This window comes from Lactuca serriola, chromosome 4 (genome assembly GCF_051521515.1).
Source record: "Lactuca serriola cultivar US96UC23 chromosome 4, Lser_US96UC23_V15, whole genome shotgun sequence".
NCBI lineage: Eukaryota > Viridiplantae > Streptophyta > Magnoliopsida > Asterales > Asteraceae > Lactuca > Lactuca serriola.
This window is the reverse complement of record NC_136411.1, coordinates 10,472,113-10,482,500: the sequence shown is the minus strand read 5'-3', so window position 1 is coordinate 10,482,500 and position 10,388 is coordinate 10,472,113. Positions and strand designations below refer to the sequence as shown.

General features: G+C 33.9%; 2 protein-coding genes across 2 annotated transcripts; both read right to left on the bottom strand.

Moving 5' to 3' along the window:
- Positions 1-1,992: 1,992 nt before the first annotated feature.
- On the bottom strand, positions 1,993-3,733 carry LOC145101021 (RNA-processing, Lsm domain-containing protein). The gene is made up of 4 exons (XM_079038192.1): positions 3,384-3,733; positions 2,776-2,856; positions 2,356-2,479; positions 1,993-2,247 (listed from the first exon to the last, which is right to left on the bottom strand). Exons 1-4 carry the CDS (start codon positions 3,680-3,682, stop codon positions 2,200-2,202), a joined length of 552 nt encoding a protein of 183 aa, XP_078894318.1. The 5' UTR covers positions 3,683-3,733; the 3' UTR covers positions 1,993-2,199.
- Positions 3,734-7,196: 3,463 nt separating this feature from the next.
- On the bottom strand, positions 7,197-9,043 carry LOC145101020 (serine/arginine-rich splicing factor RSZ21-like). Its single transcript, XM_079038191.1, has 6 exons — positions 8,911-9,043; positions 8,642-8,740; positions 8,054-8,142; positions 7,696-7,936; positions 7,425-7,559; positions 7,197-7,354 (listed from the first exon to the last, which is right to left on the bottom strand). Exons 2-6 carry the CDS (start codon positions 8,728-8,730, stop codon positions 7,348-7,350), a joined length of 561 nt encoding a protein of 186 aa, XP_078894317.1. The 5' UTR covers positions 8,731-8,740; positions 8,911-9,043; the 3' UTR covers positions 7,197-7,347.
- Positions 9,044-10,388: the final 1,345 nt, after the last annotated feature.

Here is a 10,388-nt window from a genome sequence, read left to right as displayed (position 1 = left end):
TTTGATTTTTATTGGTCACTTAAATTGGGATTAGTCGGCTAGATCATTCCGGTTATCTAATTTGCAAAATTTACTAATTGTTTTGTGAATTAAATTGGTAACAAGCATTAACTTGACTTCCATTAAACTATTTTACTGTAAACCTTATTCACACATTTTTATGCTCCGACGCTTGTGAGGAGTATTACATGTTGTTGGGAACATTTACATAAAACTGAATGCAATCTTTTGTTTATTTCTAAGAGCTTATTTAGACGTGAATTCAAAGATTAGGTTAGTTTCAAAGAGCATGTTTTGAACCTAATAACTTGGTGAATGAAAAGTATTAAAGTTTGTTAATAGAATTGAATGAATGACATCATAACTGAATCACATTACCAAGATAGTCAAACATAAGATTGGAATCTTTACATGTCTAAGTTCTCTTTCAGCTTATTATTCTTTTAGTTGTTTACTTAATATCGTGTAAACAAAACCCCCCCTTTTCTAGTGACTAACTTGTACTTTGTGCAAAGAGATATATACATTAGTTATTTATCTTTGAGGATTGACCTTGATTGTCTTATATTACTTTTTAGTGTAATATAATAATGTTTTTTGAGTCCATTGTACTCCTTTTATTTGTTAGATTTAACACCCTAACAATGTTAATCGCTTAATTTTTATTCTCCCCTTAAGTCGTTATGTGTTTCAAGTTACGATTAGTTTTGAGAAATAACGAAAATTTTCGAAAAGGCAGCGGCAATGTGAGAGAGACACAATGATCATGATGTGGGCGGGTTTTTCAAAGGTTAGTTTAATTTCATGGGTATATAATCATTTATAGTTCCATTTTAGTTTTGTGGTTTTCTTGATTATGTTTTGTTTTACTAATAAAGGTAATGTCAAATGGTGTTAATGATTAGATTGATTAAATTGTTCGAAAGCCTAATTTGACTCTAACTACATGGGTACAAAAGCTAGTAAGTTTTTGTGCTCAAGATCCTAAAGCCACGTCATGTTCTTGGAAAAGAGTGGGATAAAAGAATTGAAGAGATGGTTAGCTTCAATTGTACAGGTTTATAGGTACACTGTCCTAATACACATGATTAACTTATTATATTTTACTTTTAGTAATTTGATTATAATTTTATGTATTTTGAAGGGCATGAGATTGGATTGGATCGGGTATGGCCATGAATAGCACATTCTGAAGAAAAAAAAATCATTTTCAGATAATGTACTTGTTGTAAGTAAAGAATGATTAAAATGTTTCTGAGATTGTAATTAAAAAATGAATAAGATGATGATGAGAATGTTTTGACAGTTTAAAAAAATGGAATTCATAAGCATAAAAATGGTATATAAGAAGCCACAAAAGTTTATTCTTGACCATTATTATCATCAAGAATGAAGCTTTAACAAAATTCTTAACCATTCTCATGAAATTTAATTTTATTTAATGTTATCCTTTTGTACAATTTTTACTTTATTAATATTATATATTCTTAAAATTTAACAAATTAGATGGAGCTTTACAAAATATTTCACTCTCAAAGCGAACGTCATCCTCATCCACACTCTTAAATAAGAATTTGATAAAGACGGATTTGGTTCCTTCAAGCTAACTTTGGGGCATCTAAAATTCTCAATCCATGTTTCTCCAACTACATAAATATAGTAATATACTAAGAGCATCATACACTGATCCAACATGCAAAACATCAAACTTATGGTCATTCATTCAAGTACACAAATGATATTTGTGGTAAACATCAATCCCATTAAGTATTAAAACCAGAATTATTGTTGTATATATGCATAATTGTATATCTCAGATATTAAGGAACACTCTCATAATAGAAAACCATTACTTCAATCAACATTTGAGGTTAAAAAATTGGGTGATGTTTAGTTATTATGTTGATTTCATGTTTTTAATAACTTTGTTCTTTATTCTATATAAATTTTTTAACCAAAAGCAGGAGCATAACATAAGAGTAAGACCATGTCTTTGTAAACATCTCTCCAAGCATTCAAACCCGAGATTAACATAATTTAATTTGAGGGGAGAAAATATTCATTGGACTGAATGATAATAATAGTGACAACAAAGAAATTATGGAAATGGAAAACTTTGGTTAATTTAGTGTTTTTTTATCACTTTTTGATACCTTACCTCCAAATATTAAATATTTTTCCTGTTCATGTTCCTGGTGTTTATTGACCAGATCCACGAGTTTGCAACCTCCTCCTTTCAAGCTCAAGCTGAAGAAAACAATTCAACAATTAAACATATACTCTTTTTCTAACTAATTATTATTTGATTTATGTTGGAAATTAATTAATAAAAATAATAATTAGTAACTTTCTTACCACTTTCCTGACTCGCTCATTGGCAGCAGGAGTTCCTCCTGTAACAGATTCAGCAAGATATGGACTGCTAACACGCACCTCGTTCATCACCACTATCACGCTCTTGTCCCACCGAACAGGCAGCCTTTTTTTACCAAATAACAAATTATAAATTTGTATTATGCCAATTCAATTTTTAAAAAGCTATACAAAAAAGAAGAGGCTCATTGCATGCTTTTCACTTTGTAATTTTTTTTAGTATGTATTAAGATCATTAAAGATCAAATACTATATCACAGCATGCTTTTCTAAGGTCTAAACTATGATTAGAAATACAAATTGAATAGGTAAGAAAGGAGATATATAGAATAAATATATAGGTATCAAAGATACATATTAAAGTAAGGAGTAGCAAAGGGATGAGAAAAAAGAGATGCATACGTTTTAGACAAAGCATCAAAAATGCTCTGAGCCTCTGCAGTAACACCAACCCCGATTCTCTCAACATCTATCTCTGCTTGTCTGTAAGAATCCAATCAAAATACATCAATCTCAACTCGCTAATACAAGTAATTCAAGCATTCTCACAAACAATTGGTAGGCATTTAAAAAGGTAATACTTATGCTTCAAATGAAACACCATCTCAATGTTCCACCAAAGCTTATTGAAAGAAATTTGATTTTGAAAACACATGGCAGGCACTCCAACAAAACGATCCATCTCGATTTCTTAACATGTTCGTTTGAATAATTTCACAAAAATATGGAAAGCACTTGCGGAAAGAAAGATTTTTTAAACCCACCGCCATAGAAAGAGCAACAAGGAGTTCGATTTTGAATGTCAAAGTAGTTAAATTTATACTTGAAGAAGATCGATTTGAATTTGTTAATTAAAGCAAAATAAAAACTGTTAATAGTGTTGTTATAGTCGAGTAAAATCTGCAAGTAACTCTGTATCATCTTTTGGCTTTAAAGAAGAATGGTAAATTCATTGAGACAATTTTACAAACACATGGCGGGGGATTCCATAGACAAATCGATTTACTAACCTAACGGCGGCATCTTCTTTAGATTGGAGTGAATTGAGATCGAGATAGCATTTCTTGAGATCAAGTGGATCATCAGATTGACCCAAAAAGGAAAACTCTTTGATGTAGTTGGCTTTGAGTAACCTAATGTTGCGGCGTGATTGTGGGTTCGATTTCAAACCTTCTTGGAGGACGACAATGTTAGAAGGGCGATCGTAGGTTATGACTTGACCTTCAAATTCGTCTCCAAAAGTAGTTTTTATCGATAGCAAGCATCCAACTGCGAATTCTTCACCTCCGCTGCTCCCATCCATCGCCATCTCTCTCGCCTTGAAAAGTGAAAATTGCAAACTGAGGTTTTCCTTTTTCCGTTTGCTTTTTTGATTTCAGACTTTACAAATATAATTTTGCAGAATGGTCCCTAAACTACTTTTTGTTTTCACTCTTTTCCTACTTTTTAAATTTTGTTACGAAAGTAATTTTTTTGTCAAACTGGATTTTAATATTATATGATCGCAATGCTGAAAAAAAAAAAACAATTCTTAGGATGGTTGGTATGTATCAATGTCGTGCCTCCCTCCCGAGCCACCATGCTGAAAGGGTCAGGTTCTAATCTTGCATTTCGGAAGCACCACATCAGCAACTTGCTTTCTTTCCTCTTCTTTGTTCCCACTTTCCGGGAGGATTGCTTCAACTTTCTTTGTGTGATACACTTAGCAGGAGGGTGGTGGTGTTCCCTCCGATACCAGGAGCGTCGGATCAACAACTATCTTCCTTTGTCACATCAATACCCACTACCCTTACATTATTACCATTGTTAGAGGGGTTAAATACACGTAACAAAGATTTGATGGATTTTCCGTTGTTTTATATATTGATGAAAATAACTAGCTATATGTAGCATCCAATCTATCAAAGATAGCAACCTAAAATTTTCTAGTTAAGATATATTATAATACTAGTAAAACCACCAAAAATTATGGTTTTTTGGTCTTTCTATTTGTTTTTACACATGACATACCATGTCATTAAAATTAACCATATGGTTTTCTAACTATTGAAAATCTTTTTGCAACGTCAATTGTACTAAATACTATTTGTATATTGTTCTTTTTGCCAATAATCATATACACGACGATAAATATATTTTTTTTTTAAAAACACCACACAAACCGGTGATTTACATGGTTTGATAACTTTCTTTGCAAGGCAATCTCTCACCACATCAAATCTTCAATTTTGAGATCGGAATTAACAATCTATTTGATTATGTATTTATGTGTATTCTTCATTATGTACCACCATGATGTGCTACATACTCGAGAGTCGAGTTCGTTTGAACAATTGTCTGGTCAAGTCTTACTATTGTTGCAATCAGCTGGCTACCTATCGAGATCACTTGCACTCTATCGACTTTAATCACAGACGCCAGTTCAATAGGCGAAACAAGGTTGGCGAGTCCATCACTTAGAATTAAACATCTCGAAGGAATTCATAATTTGATGTAGAATGAATACGCTAATTTGACGTTCTATCTTCCCTAAAAATCTTCACACCAAGTAAATTGATTAATAATATAACAAAATTTGGTTTTGATGTTTGAGATCACTTGCACAACTACAAAATGCACCATATAATATGATCAAGACTTCGGGAGGCCTCATGTGTGAACCAAAGGTGTTTGTTCCATTGGCGCAGACCGGCTCCTTTCTTGAGAGTCATCATTGTTGGAAATAAGACCAAACAATACAACCATTGGATTCATTTTTCTATTGTTGTTTTGTGTCCGGCCCCATAAATGGCACCAAATAATGATACAAAATTTGGTCATGGTTGAATGCACATACGTTGCTACGTCATAAGTACATGATATTAGTCGCCACGTAGAAAATGTTGTTAGAATACACCACAAAGTTGGCCACCGAATGTGAACTTTGATGGCTAAGTTAGAATGTGATAGAATAAAAGATGCGATGTGAAGAGGATATGAGAAATTATGTTTCTGTTACATATGGTCGTGACGATTTTGATATACTTATAAAAGATGTCTCGAGTGTGGGATGATATTTAGATTGTTGTGTTTACTCATGGGTGAAAAGGTGTCCTTAGCATCAGAGATCATATGTTAATGACAAACGGTTTATGCTTGAGATGCCTCGTATGCCTCGAATGTAAAGTGACATGCAATGTAAAGGCCATAGTAGTTTCTACTTTCTATGTCTATAATATGAGAGATTTATTAGAGTTGGTTGGCGTGTATGTATTTATGTTTTAAATTCACAAACTGTGTGTGATGAATTAATGCTTTAGAGTTGCAGGGTACATTATATGTGGGTTTTTTAAATTTTCAGTGTGCATATCGATATACGAAATGTATATTTGGTTTTATTACAGATGAAGAACATGTGATGATGAAGTGGGGTTTTCTTCTTTCTTCTCTTTATAATTATTGAAATATTAAAATAAATATAAAACATAAAAAAGAACCATATCCACAATTTTCTAAATACCACCAAGTTACAATATCTTATTTATCATGTTTGCAGTAAGCGATAAGTTTAAATTGTGATTCATATTCCAATTTAAAGCCAATCGTTTTTTATCTTTTTAAGGGCCATATGTAATTTATTTGTCAACACTAAACTCGAAAAAGATTTAATTTATGAAAATCTATTTTAAAATACATTATCTCGAAAATTTATTTAAATAAAGTCGCAAAACAAAACAGGTGAAATTTGTTTACGATTTAGAATACCAAACAAAGTACGGGATATTCATTCAATAGTAATCACAATCCGACTAGGTACATAAAGTATAAATTCACTTGTTTATAAAACTAATAAAAATATAAAACAGATCCATAAAGCTTAGAGAATATTTATGGATGAGGATGAATGTTTGATTATTTGAAAAGCTTTTATTGGTGAAGGTTTTTAAAGATAGCTTTTATATTGATTTGTCAATTAAAAAAAAAAAATTATAATAATGGTGACCATTGCGAATGCACTAAAATATCTGCGCCAAAAAAAATTAAAAAATAATCTTTTTTTCTGGGACCCTTTCTAGGACCCTGCTCAGTCATGTGGTGATTAAAAAGTTTGAATTCAAGGATTAATTATCAACATATTCATGACTACTTTACTTACATATGCGACCTTCAGGGAGAAAACAAAGTCAAAACAAACACCAAACATATGAACCAGGTAGAGGTATTCACCATATAATCCGTTAAACGTTGGCGACTGGTTTCACTAGAGCCCAAAAGCAAAAGTAGGACCCACAGCCCCAGCAGAAAAGGGTACAAGGCGGAGTCAACAAGTCACTGTTTTTACCTTTTTGGCGAGTAGAAACAACAAAAGCTCAGCAACCAGCAGACAAAGAACCAAGACAAGTGGACTGACTGTGTTAAAGACGTGAGAAGCTTTGTCGCAGAGTCAGAGTGTCATTAAATAGTTGATGACCAAAATTTGCAGTTTCAAAGAAGAAGCAGAGATGAAGATGAAGATGCGAAGCTAAACCGTGTGTCAAGAGTAGTAGTAGTAGTCTTAAGATGATGCAGAAACTAGAAGATGATGATGAAGACGATGGTTGGTTGGTTGGTTGGTTCTCAGCCGATAACCAAACCTCAAAATATATAAAAAAAAATTAAAAAAAAATGTTTAGAAACAAAATACACTTAAATATCATAATACTAATAATAATATCATGCTTCATGACAGAGTAAACAAAGCAATTGAAGAAAAGAAATGGACCTCTAAGCCGATGAGCAACCCCTTTTTGGCGGGTATAAAGTGCAGTTCCACATCGGATGCCAGGTACAAACACACCACAATGTCATCATCATCATCATTCATCATTCATATATAAATATATAATAAATAGAACCCTACCCCAAATTTGTTCATCACGAAAAAGAACATATTAACCCCAACCTATCATTTTTCCATTCTCGTCCTTCCATAATCCATTCCTTCTTCACTCCATCTTAAACTCTGAAAACAAGCATTTACATAAGCATTTATAAACAAAAACAAAAATAAATCAAACAAACATGAAACATACCCGTTAGCATATGGGGAATCACGCCTGGCACGGCGATATGGAGGTGGTGATCTGCTGGCACGTCCTCTGTAAGGTGATATGCTCCGGCGAGGTGGAGACCTTCTCCCACGTGGACTGTATCTCGGACTATAACTTCTGTAAAACAAACACATTTTCACAAAAATAGAAGTCATATTCCAAAAACAAAAAAATAACTTTATAATCAATAAAAAACTTTGGAAAAATGAAAAAGTAGCCAACTTTATAAATATTTATAATAAACGCAACATACCGACGACCATAACTTGGACTTCTTCGTCGTCTGGGACTAGGGCTGCGACGCCGCCCGCTACCTAACCCACGTGGGCCCACACGTAGGCGGCATTCACGGGCAAAATGACCAGGCTCACCACACTCGTAACATTTCAGGTCATCACCACCACCACCACCACGTCCACGGCCACCACCGCCTCGCCCGCCGCCTCCACCGTCCTTTGAATTGTGGGAGAGCTCTACTCGCCACCCGTTCTTCCCTGAATACATTCAAATACATTTGTGATGCCGTTTAATAAGACATGTAATTATAAACCCAATGATATCTAACATTATGGCTATGAATTTTAATGTTTCTGTCTAGAGGAAGAAGATACCATCCAATGCACGAATAGCATCTAGTGCATCTCTGCGATCATCAAACTCAACAAATGCATAACCAGGTGGCCTTCTAGCAACCCACACACTGCATTCAGTTCAATAACAATGATAGGTGAGCATTTAAAAAAATTAGTTTTTTATTAAAAGGACAAAACCAGTGCTTAGAAAACTGCAAGCAGCATAGAGTAGAAGATTGAACCAAAATATGCATGTATGTTGTTTGATATACAAGGAATTTACAGCCTTTCACAAAAAATGAAAGTATACCATAAGATTATATCATGTCACACTTGATGCTTTCAAGTACTTTCAAGTCTCAAACTTTGATGTTAATTACAAAAATAATAAACAATATCTTCTCAAAGTGTTCCATCATTCACAGAATACCAAATCTAAGAGGTTAGAGAAAAAGTTTAACTCGTAGATGTATCACGCAATGTATAACACGATGCTTCATACAAGTTCTCTTGTTTATCTCTTTTTTACTGATTAATTACATTACCTTTGATGATACGAACAAACACAAAGAACAAATATCGAGTACATTGATATGAAAAATCACAAATAATTTAAGCAAAACTTACTTCCTCAGAACACCGTAGACGCGAAATTCATCTTCAAGCTCTCGCTCGGAAACACGTGGATCCAGGTTCCCAACATACACACGAGACATCGCCGTTCACCTATCACAAAAATAGGTAACACCGTCATCTCACCAAATCATGTATAATATAAGCGATCTCCATTTTCGCTTCACGGATACCAAATTACAAATTACAGGTAAAAACATAAAATTAATTGAAACGTCCTGTAAATGAGAATCAATACTCACAATCAGGTGAATTGTGATTACCTCTGCAAAATTTTAAAAGGAATTGCGATCCTATCGAATAAATTGAAACGCAAACGAGAGGCAGTAAAACCCTAATCGATGAGAGAGTAGCAAGACAAAGAAAAATGAAATCGTAGAGAGCGATCGACTAGAGGTCTTCTTAATTTAGGCCATGGGAATGGGCTTATCTTTTGGGCTGTCATAAGAGCCCCCTATTTGGTCCATTTCAGTTGTTGCAGGCCTCTGGCCTATTAAAACCGATAAACTTGATTTGATTTTTTTTTAACCATAATATATCCTAAACTACATGTTAAATTCATCTATGTCCATATAGGACTTGAACCCTCAACCTCAAAAAAGAAGGACAACACCGGATACCGATAGGCTACAAGCCATTTGGTACGAGCAAAAAGAATCGTAAATAAAAATAATAATAATAATAACTATTGAGTTTCAATATTATTGGCATTATGAGTGATTACATACTAACTATTTAGTTATGTTGGGTTTATATATGTAATGATGCGGACTATTCAACACATGGTTTTGTAGACATGTGCCTAAACTTTATGACCATTACAACTACACATGCAACTTATGGCAATTTACAAAAATGTTTTCTATGAACAATCCTAAGAACTTCTCAAATTGGGTGTAAAAATGGTATCTATGTTCGACTCGATAATGGTAATCTCCCTAAAATTTCTTATCTAGTAGATTTCTTTTCCATGAAATTTTTTAGAGCTTCTCAGGGGATTGAACATAAAAATCATATAAAGTGTACTACAATTATGACCTTGTTCGGCGAAAGAAAACTTTTAGATTTGCATTTAGTTTCGGTTAGACTTAAGTCTGAAATGTCATATGTGTTGACATCATACAACATTTCAGGAGGTTGATGGTGTAAGAGGGATGTATCTAATATAATATAATTATCACATTCACACCCTCTTATCCTTCCTATAAATAGAAGGCCTCACCTTCCAACAAGCAAACATATCTCTCTCTCTCTCTCTCTCTCACACACACACACACACACTCATGGATACATAATTGTCACCTTATAGTCCTCTCCTTCAACTCTTTCCTGCCAACAAGAGTTGACTCACTTCACACAACAATCTAACTTGAACGTCGGAACTTACTCCCGGTGCATAGTCCCTAAGACAAGCCTAGCAATCTTTTTTTATGTTACCCGGGTTTTCTAGTTAGTAATCCACCAATCAAGTACAAGGACTTCATGACATCCAATCCATCGAGTATTTCTGGAAGCCCAACACCGATGAAAGTCATGGATTGGATCTCCGAGATGGAGATGGTGTTTGAGAGTTGTGACTGTAGCAACAAGCAGAAGACTATGTTCACGGTTAGACAATTGAAGACAGAGGTATTAAGCTGGTAGAAGTTTCTAGCTATTACCATGCCCAATGGAGAAGCTAGTAAGATGCCTTGGGAATACTTTCTGGTGCAATTTAAAATATAGTACTGCTCTAAGCAGG